We start from the raw sequence: 18,025 nt of genomic DNA on the forward strand, positions 1-18,025 counted from the left end.
GCCGTGTTAGCCCACTACAACATCTCTTTAAATTCCACGTCTCCTTGGGAACGGTATGCTAGATATGCAGGCATAGATAGACAGGCATAGACAGGCATAGATAGACATCTAATAACCAAGTTTATAGCAGTAAATCTATCCTAAGAGTCTGAGGACTACTCGGCTCTTATCGTATTACCCTTAGTTTAGCCGGGGTATTTACACTGAGACATATAGAAGCTTCTGTCCGATTCTCCGCCATTCCGTAGCTTAGTTCTTTCTCTTTCTTTCTTTCTTAGTGTACGCTAAGCTAATACACACGCCTATAGGTAGGCACACCTTTTGTGGGGTAGGGGCCTTGTTAGACATTCCAGCGGGTTCTACAAGCTTATTACTTGACTATGTTAGAAAGCCTCCACTTTTTTGCCTCTAGCAACTTGGATTCCATGCAGTTCTAATGCAGGCCGGCTTAGAGAGAGGAAGCAAAGAGGTGGCCAGAGCTTCGTACAAAAGGCACAACCGCCCTGAGATTTTCCCAGCTTGTCTAGATCACTATTCTATATCTTCTTGTTTATATTGTCTGTCCCTTTATCTGGCGTTCAGCCTGTCGTGAGGTGTCTAGTGCTAGCGTTAGCTTCTTGACTACTGCTGCTATTAGTTGCTTCCACGTTCTCTTATTTTCTTTGCTGTAACCCTTGAGCCCTTCAGCCCCCTTAGCTCCCTCTCTCCCGTCCTTTGTTGCAATCATCTCACGTGTCCTTCCATGGTTTCCAATTGTTCATAATGGCTTCGATGTCTGCTTACTCTCAGCCCCAGCCGCCTACGCCCACATCCCCTGTGCAAGACTCCAGGTGTCAACGACAGTTGCTACACCTGCAGCACATGCAAATGCAGATGCAGATGCCAGTTTCTGCGCAAATGTATAGCAACAGTCAACAGCCAAGTTCAACCCAAAGCCAGAACCAGAGTTTCCCGGCTCAGGCTCAGGCTCAGGCTCAGGCTCAGGCTCAGGCTCAGACTCAGCAGAAGTATTTAGATTACCACTCGCCACAATACAACGCTCAAGAAACACCAGTCTCGCCAGTCTCTCCATTGTCTGCCTACCCTCTTGCCTCTGCCTCTGCCTCCGCCCTTGCTCCACCTCCGTCCCCGAATGCTCTAACTCCGAGCTTCTCCCAGCAAAAGCGCAAGCGCAAGGCTGAGTCCCAAGACGCCCCTGGCAACGAGCGACTCTCCAAGCGACTCAGTCTTCTGAATCTTGGTACGTCTGTTGTCCTTGCTCCTCGCCGCCGTTCCTCATGCACCTTGTACTCTGTTTCCGAGTCCGGCTCTGAGTCTATCGACAGCGCCATGGACACGGACGATCTTGAGCCAGATTATTGACAATTTTGTTCGCTTTGTTGCATTTGTTCATCCCCGTTGAATAGAGCGCAATGGTCCCAAGCTCTATGTTCCCGTAGAAGCTCCTTCGCCTTCCAGTCCCTGCGTCACCACATTAGACGCCGAGGCTAATGCTGCCGCTGGTGCAGCCAACCGCCGCCGCTGCCGCCCGCCCTCACAAGACGCGGGCCATATGATGCAGTTGGACGACTCACGCCACAAAGTCTACATCTACAACCTCGATGATGAGCTTTCCTCGTCAGAAAGCGAGCCTGAAGATGGTCGCCTTATCATGCTCCCTGACATCAAGAAACACTTGCTGGAAACCCGGATCCCGCAGTCCGTCAAAGCATCGCCCGAAGGCCAGCTAGCCGGCATGCAGCTAGTGCTATACCGTGAGCCTAGGGCACTAACTGTGCCTGAGGCTGACGACAGCGTTCGAAAAGTCGTTGTTGAGGCGCGTCAACGTATCCGTGATAGGATTAAGCAAGAAGCGGAAGCTGCTGCGACTGCGGCTGCAACCTCAAGTAATAGCGGTCCAATGCTTACAAGCTCAAGCTCTGTAGCATCGCCTCAGCTTCCCTCCTCTTTGGCCACACCGTCCTATAATACCCCGTCTTTTCACCAACGTCAACAACAGCCTAGCCACGTGGATCCTGAGCCATCAACTTGGCAGCAGCCAGCTTTATATTCTGATGCAATGGACATGGATGTGGACATGGACATTGATTAAGGCCACGAGAATCCTACCATTATCAATCCAAGGGGATTCGTCTTCCTCCACACCTGACTTACAAGTTTGTTGCAGGTAAAACTTGGTATCCACAACATCGCATAGTTTACTATGGTCTTGCCCAAACAGCATGCTTTATTCTTCTTTTTTTTCCATGTCAGCTTCAACGAAAATAATCCATCTGGCGCTATACTACGCCGAGTCGGTTTACACATGATCAATGAATGTCAATATTTTGTTTTTTTTTCTACTAGCCTGCTGTAAATAAATTAATCCTTTTACACCATCACATTGCATCGATCGCCTTTTATCTTTAGCGAACTGTAGGGGCGGCAGGACCAGGAGGTGGTGGGGGATAGTCGGTAGTGACCCCTGATGTTTGTTGTGGTTGTTGGTGATCCACAGAGGAGGAGGGGCCAGCAAACGGCGGTGCCGCAAAGTCACCCGAGTATTCGGGCTTAGCTTCGGAAGGGCGGTACGTCGGCGGCGGTGGGGCCATGGGCTGCATGACCACGTAGTATGCCGGGGGCGGCTGATTGTACGGCTGATATATTGGGATAGGGTCGGCATAGCGAGGATCAACCTTGGCCATGGCTGCTCTGCTGACCATAAACTAAGTATTGGAGAAAAGCAGTGTTAGTACATTAGGGCTCACTGCCTTGAAACTAGAAGAGCACATGTACTTACGCGATGGTAGCGCAGGGGAAGTTTGCCCTCCTTGAGCCTCTTGCGGGCGTGGATGTGGCCAACCAGAAGATAGAGGCTAATAAGAGTAAGGATGCCCAAGAAGATAGACCACTTGACGATGTAGCCAGTCTGCTTCTATACGTTAGCCAGGCCGACAAGCCATAACGAAGGAGAAGCAAAAAAAGAAAAAAAAACTTACGTAAGAGTACCAGAAAGGACGGGCTACGCCATCTCTGTCAATGATCCAGCCGGATGGCAGCTCATTGTCATCTACTCTGGCGAAAAGGGGCAGCATTGTGGAGAGAGTATGGGTGGAATAAGAGGGTTCGAGATGCTTTGCTGCCGATTTGATTTAGCTTTTGACTCTTGAGAGAGGGAAAGCCGCACAGTTTATAGCAGCAGATCCAGTAGTCCTTTTTTTGTTTGTTTAGAAATGCAACAAGCAGCTTGCGGCAACCAGAATGCAATAACAAAACGCAAGCAAGGAATGGAGCAAAAAAGGATGTGATATCTGGGTTTTTTTGGCGTGGGGAAACAAAGAAAAAGGAATAAAAGAATAGATTAACAAAAAAGGAAATAGAAGCAAAACGAGCAGAAGAAAGAAAAATAGAGGAAGGAACTTGCGCACTGCTTTTGCTCTGGATTGTTCACGTTGTGGGTTGCCAGTGGTGGGAATGCGATACCAACGACGATTACATGTGATAAGGCACAGCAGAAGAAAGAACAAGAGGAATAAGCAGGTACCTTGCAATAAACAAACGGAAACGGCAGTAGTTGCAGGAGAACAGGAACAAGGTGAGGTGAACGAGAAAAAAAAGGAGGAAAATCGTGCGACAGAAAACAAGACAGGCAATTGCAAGTCCCGTTTTAATATCGGACCTTGACGCAATCAGAAATAGAGGAAAGCGAAGTAAAGATAAAGGAAATAGCGAAAGCAGAGCACGGCAACCTGTCTTTCAAAAATAAAAAGAACAAAAAATGCAGTCCGTTTTCTTTGGCTATGGAATCAAATTAAATTAGCCGCCCATTGGCTCCAATTCCAGACTTTGTTTTGTTCAGGCCTGCAGAGGCTCAGAGCGCAATGCAGTGACAACGACGCAGGAAGAAAAGACGAGGCAGGTAAGCAAACAAACAGAAAATAATGGATCTAAAGCCGAAAAAAGAAGTTGCCTGGAACGCACGAAGAAGAATAGGGCGCTGGGACTGTAAGGAGACGCTATAGAGAGGCAGGCCATGAACGCACTAAAAAAACAGTGCAGGTGCTATTACTGGCTTGTAGACAGATACACAGACCAAAGCCAAAATACAAGAGTACCAACGAATATATATAAGCAACCTCCCAACACCATCGGCGGTACCCGTCCATCCACCACCACTATCTCGTTGTCCTCCAATATCACCAAATAAACACGAACAACTCAACATCATACATGTATCTACATGTTAGCGGCCGTCTGGTCGCACCGTGGGCGTTTGAGAGTCACCCACTTCCTGTCCAGTTTTAAATTACATGTACGTACCTCGCGTTTTGCCGAAGGGCCATCCTCCAACAACGGAGGCTTTCTTTCCTCTCGAGGAGGCTTTTGGGTAACGGTTCTCTTTGAAACACAGTGTCGTGTCAAATTCCACTTGTTTTCCTGATCGCCGGCTTTCTCTTTGGGGGCCCTTTCGCTTTCACGTTCTCCCCGCCCTCCCCCTGATCCTCTACACAGCCGCCTTCTCTCCTTCTGAGCCTTGGCCCAGTATGCAGTGCAGTGCACAGTACTTGTCACGTATTAGAATGTAAGCATAATCAACCCATACGACATAATTATACAGAGCCGGAGGCAGCCTGTCAGTCACATCACACAAACACTATAACACTATCGCACAAGTTAGCGAGGAAGCCAGGTTGTTTCACATATCTGTCTATATTATTCCCCTCTTCTACGTATTCACATATTTCTGTCAAAATCACAACGCATCACGTACACCACCACCCATTTCCTTAAGAGTGCGCCTATTCCCATCATTGCGCGTTTCACCTAGGCTGGGTGTTCTCTTCCCCCTCTCTTTCCCTCTGCCCTTCTTGAGCGCGAGACGTTTGATATGCCGGTAAGTTTGTTGGACTCTCAAGCTCCTGAGGCTCTTGCGGAATGTGATTCTGCTGTTGTGGAATCGGCTGGGCCTGCGCCTGCGCCTGCGATGGGAACTGGGGCTGCTCGCTCCTCCAAGTCGATGACCGCGACACTACGGACCCGGCCGGTCCAGCCGCGCTATAGCTTGAGCCACGGTCGCTATAGGTATAGCTCTGATAGCTCTGACCTGTGGACTGGTGCTGCATGTATCTCGACGAATGCACAGACGCGGCATCGCTAACATCTTCCGCAATGGAAGCAGGCGGCTCGCTCCCATGCACTCCTAGTCTCTGGTCATCAAAGCGGTCATATGTGCTGGCCCGTGATGGCTGTCTCTCCGATGGGAATCGCGGCATTGGCGGCATCGGCGGCTCTTCGGTGCGCGGCTGCGATGAATACGACGGGGCCGACGATCCCGATGTCATTGGTCTGGTTAACGATGAGGCAGATGCCGCCCAAAACGATTTCTTCTTGCCTTCACCCGTCTCAATACTCTTCCAGCCCTCCAGGATATCTTTCTCATCAGCAGGCGATATGCCCCGGAGATCTTCTTCACCCTGTGCGACACGCGAGGCCTCGATGTAAGCCTGGTACGTCTTCTTGCCCATGCCCTTTAACTGCATATAGGCGCCCTGGAAACCGTATGCCGGCAAAGCCCAAAACGCTGTGAAACAAAATGTCAGCGATCTTCACCGTCAAGTGTCATGTCAAGTCACCCGTGCCACCAAGGGAAATAAATCCACACTTACCACCCATGGGTTTTAGCAAAAAGCCACCCAATCCCTTTGCGATGCCCTTTACCATGCCCTTCTTGCCGCCAGTCTGCGCACCAATGTAAGGCTGCATAACCAAGCCTGTCACGCCATCGTAGATGCCGTAGCCAAACTCCTTGCCTGCAACCTTGAAGCCGCTAGCGATACCCTTGACCTTCTCGGATTCGCGGACCATCGGATCGTTGTACAACTTTGGCGCATTTCGGAAGCCTTTAGCCATACCGATAGACATATTTATAGGTGTCATAGCTCCAAGCTCTATAAGCTTAGCGACACCTTTTCCTGCCTCCCGGCCAACCTCCTTAGTCTTAGACACCATCTTGCCCGAGTCCCTAGACACAGTCGATGTAGTTGACGTAGAAGAAGTAGTCATATTAGTGGAGCTTCTGTCAGACGGCTGTAAAGTAGGAATAGACGGCATTTGCTTGATGGATGAAGGTCCAGCAACGCTTCGCGAATTCGGAGGGGGCTCGGTTGCTCTGTGGGTAAGCATCGGCGGATAACGATCGCTTCCAGGTTTGGAATAGGCTGACTCGCCACTCGGGTAGCCTAGATCACGCTTGGAAACGATACTTGAAGTTTCAGACTTCGAAGCTACACTTCCAGCCACCGCCGACTTCTTGGAGTTTGACACGCCGCTGTGGAAATCGGCAAGTGCATATGCCACATTGGCAATGTCGTTGATGACATTGGCGGTAAATCCGGAAACGGGCTCCCACGGCTCGGCTACTGTGTTGTGCTCTTGTGAGCGATATCTAAATAATAGTTAGCATCCCTACAGGTAGTGTATTCGGAGGCTGATAAGGCCACTTTTGAACGTACATCTTGAGATCAGACCAACTCAAGAGGCCATTGCGGACCAGCAAAGCAGCTGCCATGGCGCACAGCTTAACCTTGGACCGCTTGACCTTCCACACCGCAGTTCTATGGGGGAGCAAGCTGCATCGTAGGTCACCTATGTCGAGCTGTTTGTGGAAGCTCTGAGCACCCTGCATAGTACCATTCTCTTGGCAGATTTTGGCACCCAGCTCCTTAGCCTTTAGCCTGACATCCGGTCTACCGCATACTTTCAGTGCCTCTGCAAGCTTGAGAGCTGTAAGCTTGGCAAAAGGAATGGGAGGCGGCCCAGCACCGGCCCGGGCAATCATAGAACCCCAGAAAGGCTGGTCACCAAAGAATGGGACAATAGCAGTAGGTACACCAGCATGAATGCCAGCTGATGATGTTCCAGCACCACCATGATGAACTACAGCACTGACATGCTTGAAGAGCCAATCGTGAGGGCAATTTCCAAGCATGAAGACGTTATCCGGAACCTGAAGGGATTCACCACCAAGCCCGCCCCAGCCCTTGGAAACAAGGGCTCTCACACCAGCCATGCGAACAGCTTCGAAAATCAACTTGGTTAGTGCATCAGGGTCATTAACCACAATGGAACCAAAGCCGATGTACACCGGGGGGGGACCGGCCTTGAGGAAAGCATCCAAGTCCTGATCAGGGGAATAGTTAGAGGCCAGATCAAGCATGAAAAAACCGGAAACGTCAATGTGGTCACCCCAATCCTGGGGCTTAGGAATGAGAGCAGGAGACCTATGATTATTATTAGCTCAGCCCATCGATAAGCATGCAAGCAAGGACGCGACTTACCAGCAGTATGTAAAGGGGATTTGCAGGCGATGCAATATTCCAGGCGTCCACGCCACGGTAAGCGCCTCAAGTTCTAAGACATCAACGCGGAATTTGTTAATGATATCAGCCAATCCCTGCCATGTAAACATCTCAACCAGACCATAGGTGACTGTGTTTGCAGTAGCATTATCCATGCTACCAGAGGCCTGCATGTTAACCAAGGGATGGGGGAAAGCGCGAGTAGGCGACCACGGCATGCTATCACAATATTAGTACAGATGAATCAGACGTGTCTCGCTTATATCATTCTTACGTGAACATCATATGCAGCGGAATTCCCAGCTTCTCAGCAATGTGGATGTGTGCAAAGCTGGGAGGATTGGCAATGATGACGTCGGCCACAAAGGGCTGGCCACTAAGCTCAAAGCCTTCCTCCAATGACTCGCCCTTCTTGTGCGGTCTAAGGGCTTCGCCGGTGCCATCGCCAGGCTCAAAGCACGAGCGCCAGCAGCCCTCAACCATCTCCTGTATACCCTTGCGTCTACGGCTAATCTCGCCGCTTCTCAAGGTATCTCTCTTGGGGATTAGGCCGGGGTTTTTGACCATGAATGCCATCAGCTCGGCGGGGTTGCCTCCAATGCAGAAGAACTCAAGCCCGTTCTCCTCAACAAAGTTCTGGAATGTACCATGTGTGGCAATGCGTACACGGTGGTTGAAGGTGTTCTTGAGAACCTTCCCAAGTGCGACAAAGGGCTGGACATCGCCACGGGAGCCGACGATCTGGATGACAATGTTGAGGCGGGGCGGCGGCAGATTATGGGATGTGAAGCCAAGCCCCTCTGGGATGTAGGCTGGGGGCTGATCCGAAGGGTCATGCTGAGGGTTTGCATTGGGCGCAGGGGACATGAAGTGCGCAAAGAAGTTGGACGCACGGTTAATATTGACATTGATTCTTCCATCATCTGCAGGGAAGAGAGTCAGCTTTGTTAGCAAAGTACAAGTGGACACAATCGATCAATTGCAGCCATAGCCATCTATCATGTCGTGACATGACATGAGCGGAGGGGACATACCCGTAATATTAGCTGCACCAGAGAATGCATCATTGCTGATGTTGATTTCAGCATAGGCAGGTGGACTCTCGTCATTGGGTGCCATTGAAAGCGTTGAATAGGGTCGGTATGACTGGAATGGCGCGGCAGACTCAGAAGAGACAGTGGCGCCGTCATCGTCGCTGTCGTTTGTTCTGGAGTCGGCCGGGGGTTGGTTGTAGCCCATGGCCTCGAGCTCCTTCTTGCTGCCCATGATAGCTAGGTGGAAGGCGCAATGCTTGGACGCAAAGTCCTAAGTAGTACCAGATAATCGGGACGGCGGTCGGTGGGATAATGGGATAATAGAGACGCGGGGTTACTTATGTGAAAGGATATGTATGATTGGAGTAGGAAAGAAGAGGTGAGATGATGAAAACTGGAGTCAGGAGAAAGTCAGGCCAGAGAAGGGAAAGAAGGCAAGACCTGTTATATGAATAGCTTGCTTGGATAGGAGAAGACCCAAAGGAGAAAGACCCAGAGGAGAAGGAACAGTTTCCTATATGTAACACGAGTTATCTGTAGAAGAAGACGAAGAAGGCACCCACATAATCAGGAGGCACCCACATAGTAGAAACACGACTTACCCATATAAGAATAAGGCATGGTCAAGGAGCAAGGGACTCCTAGAAGAACAAGATCACATGTAGGGCAGACTCTGAGAAATGGGGATATAAAAAGAACGCCTCGTTAGCTAGACTCTCAGGCAGCCGCAGAAGCACCCAGAGGAGTGAGTACCTACTGAAGCTTCAGTTGGTGCTCCCCTACCTACCATCTATCTTTATGTTGCTGCCTTGGCCAAGGGGCCACTGGCCGCCTGTATTTTCAAGTTATCCTATACTTAAGGATAAATGGTCTAGTAAGCATCGGGGTTAACCCTGGCAGTAGGATCTACTTGCTCGACCAAGTTCCAACTAAGCGGCACTCTACCCCGTCAATGCTCTACTCCTCCCTCTTGCCCTCTCCCCTCTGGCATCATGTTTCCGCCAGCCCGCGTTTGTTTTGTTTGAGGAGTCCAGGCCCATCGAGCCCCTTTTTTGAGGCGAGTTCTAAACGTAAGAAACAAGAGAGAAAGCAGAGAGAAAAGGTTCTTCTGGTGACTAGCAAGGTTCAGAATCAGGCACGGAGTTTACGAGCTGTCGGACTTAAAGCCTAAATTCTGACAAAGTTCTGTAAATTTAGCTGTTCATGGTTAGCAAGCAGATCCTTGAACGCTTTTTCTTTGTTCTAGACAAGCAAATGGCTTGAAATCTCTAACTCGACTACACCATAACAAGAAAACTAAGCAGATCTTTCGTTAGATTTTCACCCGCTTTTTCGGCCTTTTCGCTGCGCTGCGCCATGGCTGTAGCAAACAATGATGCCGCTAAAGGTGTGTATACGTTTACCTGTGTTGATGTGATATGGATACTCGTATACTCGTATACTCGTATCCTCGGATACTTGGATATGCCCATCCTCTTCGATCTTATTCTGTTTGAATCAAAGTTGCAGCACAAGGTAATGGGCATCGCCTGTCTTATACATCTGACGTGACATCTTGGCTCTCCTCTGCCAAGTCCTTTTCTGGCCAAGCTTTGCATCTTATCGAGATGTTCCTGGGGTTATCAGCATAGCCGGTAGCCACGCAGCCAGTGTCTCCACCAGATCTTGATTAAACACATAAGCGCGTGTTAGGGTTATGACTATTTTTATATTAGGGTATGGTGCGGAGGATCGGATCAGACCAGACGCAAAGAATCATGCATCTACCATTTCCAAGCTGTTATGAATTTCGGGAGAACAGGGCAAGTTTCTCAATGGAAGTAGACTGAGTGGAAGATCCAGATTTACTGTAATATTACACTACAAAAACAAGAAACAAGTAACCATGATGCGCCTGGGGCTTCACCACCCCCAACCCATAAAAGAAAAGCTAACAAGAAAACAAGAAAATCGAAGCCTGATAACCAACGTGGAAGCTTGAAAACAACATGGCAGGGACAGTGTGTGATCCGGGAATACAAAAATAGGGGAAATAATAAAGAGCACGAAAGCCCCAGCCAAGAAGGATTCCCTTCAGGACGACTTCGAGAGATGTAGGCGGAAATATTGCTAGCTTATGGTGAGCATTGGTGAGATGAGATACCGTCGCGTTAATCTCCAAGCTCAGCATAAAAAGATTGTCGTTCCGGTATAAAGACCATCGCGATATGGCTTACACCACCATATCATCTTGAAGATAGGGATTTAGTTTGACCCGCCTCAAGCAGATCATGTTGTGGTTTGGTGGTCTAGCCATAAATAGCATTTATGAAATAAGATCGTCGAATCCGGTGTTATCGTCGAGCCATGTGTGCCTTTCGAATTGTCTTTATATAAAGAAGTAGATTGCCAACTTAGCTGGAGAACTTGCGGGTGATCTTGGCGATGACTGTAGGTAGAACAGGTGTTAGTTGATGTCCACTAGTTTGTGTAGGGGACCAAAACGTACTGTGTAGGGCAACAACACTAAAGATGAAGACCAGAGAAAGCACCAGGACAACGACAGGGTCAACCTTGAGGCCAGGGGATTCGTCGGTGTACAGCTCTGTGTGAAAAGTTAGCATTAGCTTTCACATGATAATCCATAGTAGGTATCTCTTTTGATTCTGCTATTTGAGCTCTAGTTCCCGTGCTTATAACACGGATACCATGACATAGCAAAAGCCCAGGAGTACCTAGGCAGGAAAAAAAACGTACTCAGCATAGTGTTGCTGCTGCCGCCGGCGCCGGCGGCACGAGTGCTTGTGGGGCGCGCATTCGCAATCTTCTCCTTCTGTTCAGCAGCAGCACGGCGACGAATGGCAGTACGGGCACCACCAGGGGCGGAAGCAGGAGAGGCGGGGCGGGCGATGGCGGCACCACTGGAGATGCCAGTGGGGGAAGCGGCACGAGGAGAAGACTAAAAGCCAAGAGGACAGATGTGAGCAAACTAAGAACTAAATAGCAGTAATGGCGAACAGCAATAGATAGCGAGAGCACTTGGAAGGCTTGCTTTACAAGACATACAAGACAGGAGCTTCCTCCATGCCGGCATGCAATGTTTGCTGTGCTACAATAGCTGATGGCAATGCGATTGGTAACCCATCTATCCAGACTGCACCACATCGCAGCTCACCCATCAGATCCAAGTTGTATTATTATCGAGAACGGCTAGGGGAATAGCGGCAATATATCAGCATCCTTACCATTGTGAAAAAAGCGAGCGAATGAAGTAGAGGCAAGGGAGTTAGAGAAAGCGAAGAATAGAGCAACGGAAAGAATAAGCTCGTCTGGAAGGAAATGATGAATCGTCGAAAAGAAAGAAAAAAAAAAAAAAAGAGGCAAGAAGAATAGTAGAAACACCAATTGTCGACAAAGACAGCTTCCCAATCTACTAGATGCGCTTTGGAAACAGTTAAGGCCACGGTCACTTTTCTCGTTAATTGGCTATGCTAGCCTGGCAACTATTTAGTGGGGCGCCTAGTGCACGTGCCGATAAGCAACTGATAGCCAAGCAAGGTTGCTGAAACCGGCTGAGTCCTTTGTACTACACAGAAGAGGAGAGCCAAAGCGAGCCAGCAACAAGAGAGAAAAGAGTTCCCAACATCGCAAGTGAAAAGCCTGTATTATTGTACATTAGGAGTAAATGGTGGGATGCTTAAAATCGGATGAATACAGTTTGCCAACAAGGATGTGTCACGTCGGCTGTACGACTTGGTTCCATGAGATTCGCCTCACAAGTATGCTTCCACAAAGGCCGTTAGTTTATTTAGCAGGCCATCTTAAGAGAACTGAGTGAGACCTTCTTAGTTATTATACAATTTTATCACATTAATAAAGAAAAAAATGATTCAAATAGGTATTTTTAGAGTAGGAACTGTATCAGGACCAGCCGTGTTGGTATGAGCCTTTCTTCAAGGCAGACGACTAAACAAAACAAACAACAAGATGTAGGGTAGCAGGCAAGAGAGCAACAAGACAAACGAAAAAAAAGAGAGAACACAGCATTTCATACGCCAAATGGAGGGACGAAAAGCAACAAATAAAAGATAAGGAGGGGGGGGGGGAGGACATGGAGATAAAGAATGAAGGACGACAAAAAAGTGCTAGATAAACGTGCGAAGGGAATCGAGCAACAAGCAGCAAAGTAATACCATGAAAACGCAGCAGGAAATCAAAGATAGTAACAGACTACTATATTGAAGCCTCGGATTCTGCACATTATAGCCCGAAGCTTGATATACTGACAGTATGTAGAGCTCCAAAGTGAATGGCCGAGTCTCTAGTTAAGGGGATAATAGCCTCGCAAATGACTCCATTTCTGGCGGAAGAAACATATCGTGGCTTAATACAGCGCTCAAAGCGATATCTCAGGCTGACGCGTGTAATGAATATGCCACGCGGGAGTGCGTGCTGCTCAACAAAAGAAAAAAAGGAAAAGTAATCCAACCGCTATTTGAACGGGGGTATCTTGCGGAAGAATGTTGAGGGGCCGTTTAGGGAATCGTAGACACAAAATACGACCGAATTGAGAGGCCTATCACGGACTATTTCGGAGTCCCGGATATATAGAAGATTAGACTGAAGTGCGTACGCACAGTGTATGTCGAAGATAATACTCAAACCCAAACGCCTTCCGCTATGACAAAATACAAGCCATATGAGAAATGAAGATATAAGAGTACTAGGACTGTGTCTGCAGGCAGCCCAATTGATAAGAATAAAGCCCCGCGGTTGAGCATGTGGCAAACATGAAACAAAGAAGAGAAAGGAAAAGGAGAAAGAAATAGCGTGAATAGGGCAACGAGCTCAAACGATGACGATGATTACAAAAGGACAGACAAAAGGGGAATCATTGGATATTTCAAAGAGTGACATCGAGGACAAGGCTAACATCCCGAACGGATGGGCTAGCCAAGTCTTCGAGAACAGGAATCAAGTCAAGCAGCTCATTATCATGGGCGTCAGAGAACCAACTGCTGATGGGGACGGCATGCTGGGGATGGAAGATGTACGAAGTGGGCGAGTTGTCGATGATGATTGTGTCTTGAAGGGGACGGCCAATCTGCGATAAGTCCTTGACATAGTTCCCTTGATGATTGTAGCAGCTCTCCCGGAACAAACGATGATGAACCACCTTATGGATGTCGAGTTGATCGAGTAGCGGGTCTCCGTACTAGAGGAAATGTTAGAACAGGAATAGAGAGATAGCGGTGTTGGTTTTATGCAGGCTTACTTTAGAAACAGAGGCAGTAAACACAACTACCTCGTAGAGCTCGCCCATGCGTTTCATGAACTCATCAACACCAGGCCTCTTGATGACGTATACGTTGTGATAACTCCCCTCAATTTCCACAGGGATAGTGAAATCAGCTTGGTTGAGTATCTAATTGTTCAGGGTTAGTTGGTCATTCAATCAAATAAACAACGGGGGGAGGGAGGGGGAGCTAAGCTTCAATGGATTGCTTACTTTGAAGGAACTGTGAACCAGAGTCTCATCGAGATCCAGAACCAAGCATTTTCGGCCCTTATGGGCTGGTGAAATTTCGGGCAGAAGAACGCGCGGCGCTTCATCAGGCGACTCGCCATCTGCGTTTGAAAATGGGGCAGGAGCTGGAGGCGGCGGAGGCGCTTCGGGCAGTACATCGGTGCCATTTTGCAGGTCATCGCCATCGTGTCCTATGTCGTTTGAAGCAGTTGGCTTGTCATCATCATCATCCTTGGTCACATCAACTCTAGGAGTCTCGGTCTCGGTCTCGTCGTTCTCAACCGCCGGTAGCACGGCCACCGCAGGGACTATGGATGACTGTTTTGACTCTCGCTTCGTAGCGTTGGCGGTAGATTGTTCGGACTGCGAAAGCCCAGAAATACGATTTTCCTTAATGGTGGCAGACTCAGACAAAGTCGTGGGTTGCGAAGCCTTTTCGACTAAAAGGTTGGCATTTGCTTGAGTTGCAGTGGCCGGCTTGGGGATGATTGGAACAGGCTGGTCCAAGGGGGTCTGGGTCCGGGAACGGGCCGATTTCGAGGATTTAGCAGTAGTCGGTCGAATTGGAAGTTTATCCAGCTTATGCACGTTATCAGGCTCTTCATGGTTTGTGTTAACCTCAGGGGCCGAGCAGCACGCAAGGAGGGCGAAAAGACCGCTTTTCTTTTTGCGCTGAGGAGCAGCAGACATGGTCGCAAGGAAAATTTCGCGTTCGTTGATAGTAGGTTCGGGGTTGCGGCGCAAGTCAAAAATACTGCGACGAGTACGGATTCTGGCAGAAGCTGGGCGGCCGTTGTTGTTACCGACGGAGCTTGAGTCGGAGTTATTGGCGACGGCGGCGCTCACACCAGACGAAACTGCCGAAGCAGTGGAAGACTCCGCTGGGCGCAGAGACTCCGTTATCTTGACGAGACTCAGGAGATAGAGCTCCTGAGTGCAATTGCTCGAAGAATTTAGGGAAGAGGGAGCTAGGAGAAGCGGCGGATGTCTTCGAAAAGCCTAATTCAGACGATACGAGACAAGTAGGTAGGTACTAGAAATCCCGGTGTTTGGCTTTAAAATCGCACGAGTTTGCGGGAGTAGGGGCGGAAAGAATAAATAAAAAATAATAAAGTACAGAGAAATATATCTTGCGGTGCGATGAAAAAAAAAATCTAGAGCCACAAATAGTCAGCAACAGGACGGTGCAAGGCAAGGCAGCGAGTCGTAATCCGCAATGCTACGCAGAAGAAAATTCATAAACGGGGCTGTACGCGCTGCATCGACTTCAGCCCTGAGAGCAAAGGAGGATCAGCGAGTGCGTCGGGTCAGAGATAAAGGCGGATTTTAATATATCAGGCGTGCAGTCAACTTGGACTTGCTTCCACGACGGCGCCCAATATGGCGACCAAGCGAAAATTAGCAAGCTGCACCGGGGCGAGATATGGCGAAGGTCGACAACGGGCGAGATGGTTTTCCGGATAAAGGCTGTGGAACAACACGCGCAATACAAGACGAAGAAGGCAAGAATTTTCAGATACACGAATGGCGGGCGGATCTGGTGTCGAATCTAGCTTGTACCTCTGACAGGAGCAAATACTGGTTGGGTACAATGGGCGACGGTTTGAATGATGATGCTCGATGAACGGCGTGCGTCGAGAAGCGCGAGGGCCAAAAGCTGATGCGACGCGATGTTGAGGCGAGAAACAGTCACAAAACTTACCACTGACAGCACAAGCACAGGAAAGATAGACGGGTTCTCTCTGTGTTTGTCAATCGCGAGAGAGTTCACGAACAAAGCTTCGAGAAGAAAATAATAGAAAAAAGGGCGAGTAAGAGGAAAAAAGCCAGTGGCAAGATCTCACAAATGGATGCAAAAAAGGAAGAGAATAAAATAACAATAAAAGGGGACAAAAAAATAGAGAGTAAAATCCGCAGATTAAAGAAAGCCAGAGGGAGAAAGGGCACAAGGAAGAGGACCAAACAAGAAGATATCAATCAGTCATGCAGAGCAAAAATGCAGAGCAGGAAACGAGAAGGAAGAAGCAGAGCAGAAGCAGAAACAAAGGCAGAGACAGAGTAAAGCAAAGCGAGCGAGAGAATAAAAAGTGGCCGACAAAGGGAATAGTCGCCAGCCCCTTAACGTGCAGGGCAAGGCCAGGCCTTAACCGTAAATGACAAACCAAATTGGCAAGAGAAAAAGCACAGGGTCGGGGCTTCGGATAGTGTGTAATTTCCCAGCCCACTTTGCACTTTGTCTGCAAAAGCCCAGGCGCAAAGAAAGAAATAACCAGCGTAGTATGGCAGAAAATAGCAATTGCCAAAAATTCAGGGAAAAAAAAGGGCAGGCACCAAACGAGTTTCTAGCAGGAGGAAAGCACACGGCGATGCTTGACGAGGTTTCTACGCTGCGTTCTAGCCTGTCCCGTCCGTCTTCTCTATTAACCGTGTATCGCTCCAGCCAGTCTGTGGTCAGGGTAAAATGGGGGAAGAGAGATAAAAAGCTGTCGCCGAGCAGGTCGAGCTGAGTTTGGTACGGATTAGGATTGGGATTGGGACTTGGGATGGATCAGACAAAAATAAGAGAGCAGAAGCAGAGCAAGAGGCCAAGGAAAGAAAGAAAAAAAAAAAAAAAGAGGGACAGTGCAGGGGTGAAGCGGTCGTGTCAGAGACAAGCCCACACCCACATTCACACATGCTGGGCTACAGCTGCACCTGCAACTGTAACCGCCTTAATTAGGCACAGGCAAGTGCCCCCAAGCTATCTAGACAGCCCATAGAAACCCCGTCAGGGTAGCTTCCTTTCCAGGCTGGACGGTACCACTGTGCATAGAGAACATTGCGCAAGTTCTTTCCTTTCTGTAGAAGAAGAAAGAGCACGGCGAGCGAGAGCGGAATGAAGGGAGAGGGAGCAGAAGAACAAAGAAGGGTCCTGCTCCGTGGGACAGCTTAGTCTCCCTCCCGCTAGCTCTACGGCCAAAACAGCAAAAAGAAATCTTGGGGCTACGGCTGGGCGGGCTTGGGCTGGAAGTCTAACTATCCAATCATCGTCCAATAGCACGAGGACAAAAGGCTATATCACAGCCTCACTATCCGTCCGTCGCTCTTTCCACACTCCAAGTCTCTGTTCATCGTGAGTACGGTGCCCCGAATTAGGCAATGCGACAATTACTCAATTATTTCTTTCCCACCCAGGTTAGTCAGTCTGTATCCGTCAATCCATCCCCCAAGCTTCGCCCTGGCTAAAAATCCCGCAGTCAATCAATGACTCTTTAGCCTGTTCCTTAATCTACCTTTTTACTTCCTTAGCTAGGTAGCTTCGCAGCTCCTAGGAGGCATTTGCTCTACTAGCACAGTAACGGACGGCTCAGCGGCTCCTCGAAAGCCCAGCCAGCAGCCGTACAAGCAGCAAAGCGGGAGGAACTAGCCATGAGACATAAAGCCAGGCGGGGTCTCGAACAGCAAACAGAAAGTCACTCAGACCTCAATGCCGTACCAAACAGCCAGCGCTCGAGTAGAACACAGCACAACGGGCTGACAGGCAGGCCGACAAACAAAGCCATCTTGACAGACCCATTAATCACATCACATACAAGACCCGGACCGCTCAGTCAAAACAGATCCGAGCAACATTAGAGTCAATTCCCCCCATGTTCCTCATTTTTGCGAAAATCACCTTCTAGGACGGCGTATGAAGCGAAATTGGGCCAACTACCACAGCGCACATCTGCACTTTTGGCGCCCATTCAGTGGCCGGCTTCAGGCCCTTTAGAGCTTTCGGGTCAGTCCTGACACCAGCACATAAGGGGCTCGAGGCTTGAAAGGCTTGCAATTTAGGCGCCTACCAAAGCTGGAATCCTGGGTAATTAATTGCAGCAAGCAAAATAAAGTACTTTGGTATCCTTTCCTGCAGTTTTCCAGGCTTTCTTCCCGCTGTTGCTACTTGTAGTAGTACTCCCCCGTATTTAATCAAACGCCAGCTACCTTGCCTTGGCTCTTGATCGCCGCTACATATATCTCGAAACGGCAATAATTCCTGTCTGATTTCCTTGTTGCCAGTGCGTGTGGCAACGGCAACAGCATCCCCTGTGTCGGTGGTCTATTGCTATTGTTGTTGTTGTTGTTGTTGTTATTATTGTTGTTGTTGTTATGTTTGGCTAATCGGCGCT

At 49.0% G+C, this 18,025-nt stretch overlaps 5 protein-coding genes across 5 annotated transcripts; 1 reads left to right on the top strand and 4 right to left on the bottom strand.

The window, feature by feature from the left end:
- Positions 1 to 762: 762 nt before the first annotated feature.
- HOO65_030268 (uncharacterized protein) lies at positions 763 to 2,092 on the top strand (the record flags this gene model as incomplete). The annotated part of the gene is made up of 2 exons (XM_071002215.1): positions 763 to 1,240; positions 1,440 to 2,092. 2 exons carry the CDS (start codon positions 763 to 765, stop codon positions 2,090 to 2,092), a joined length of 1,131 nt encoding a protein of 376 aa, XP_070859947.1.
- A 313-nt stretch (positions 2,093 to 2,405) lies between these two features.
- On the bottom strand, positions 2,406 to 3,074 carry HOO65_030269 (ubiquitin-protein ligase sel1; the record flags this gene model as incomplete). The annotated part of the gene is made up of 3 exons (XM_071002397.1): positions 2,406 to 2,705; positions 2,780 to 2,914; positions 2,979 to 3,074. The coding sequence occupies 3 exons, from the start codon at positions 3,072 to 3,074 to the stop codon at positions 2,406 to 2,408; spliced, it is 531 nt and encodes a 176-aa protein (XP_070859948.1).
- A 1,725-nt stretch (positions 3,075 to 4,799) lies between these two features.
- On the bottom strand, positions 4,800 to 8,603 carry HOO65_030270 (Sterol 3-beta-glucosyltransferase UGT80B1; the record flags this gene model as incomplete). The annotated part of the gene is made up of 6 exons (XM_071001799.1): positions 4,800 to 5,560; positions 5,646 to 6,424; positions 6,492 to 7,259; positions 7,317 to 7,556; positions 7,612 to 8,260; positions 8,372 to 8,603. 6 exons carry the CDS (start codon positions 8,601 to 8,603, stop codon positions 4,800 to 4,802), a joined length of 3,429 nt encoding a protein of 1,142 aa, XP_070859949.1.
- A 2,161-nt stretch (positions 8,604 to 10,764) lies between these two features.
- On the bottom strand, positions 10,765 to 11,598 carry HOO65_030271 (Protein transport protein Sec61 subunit beta; the record flags this gene model as incomplete). Its single annotated transcript, XM_071002353.1, has 4 exons — positions 10,765 to 10,799; positions 10,860 to 10,955; positions 11,108 to 11,309; positions 11,596 to 11,598. 4 exons carry the CDS (start codon positions 11,596 to 11,598, stop codon positions 10,765 to 10,767), a joined length of 336 nt encoding a protein of 111 aa, XP_070859950.1.
- A 1,655-nt stretch (positions 11,599 to 13,253) lies between these two features.
- On the bottom strand, positions 13,254 to 14,567 carry HOO65_030272 (Phosphatase PSR1; the record flags this gene model as incomplete). Its single annotated transcript, XM_071002224.1, has 3 exons — positions 13,254 to 13,565; positions 13,626 to 13,775; positions 13,860 to 14,567. 3 exons carry the CDS (start codon positions 14,565 to 14,567, stop codon positions 13,254 to 13,256), a joined length of 1,170 nt encoding a protein of 389 aa, XP_070859951.1.
- Positions 14,568 to 18,025: the final 3,458 nt, after the last annotated feature.

The sequence above is a fragment of the Ceratocystis lukuohia genome (assembly GCF_044167205.1).
Source record: "Ceratocystis lukuohia strain C4212 chromosome Unknown Supercontig3_pilon, whole genome shotgun sequence".
NCBI lineage: Eukaryota > Fungi > Ascomycota > Sordariomycetes > Microascales > Ceratocystidaceae > Ceratocystis > Ceratocystis lukuohia.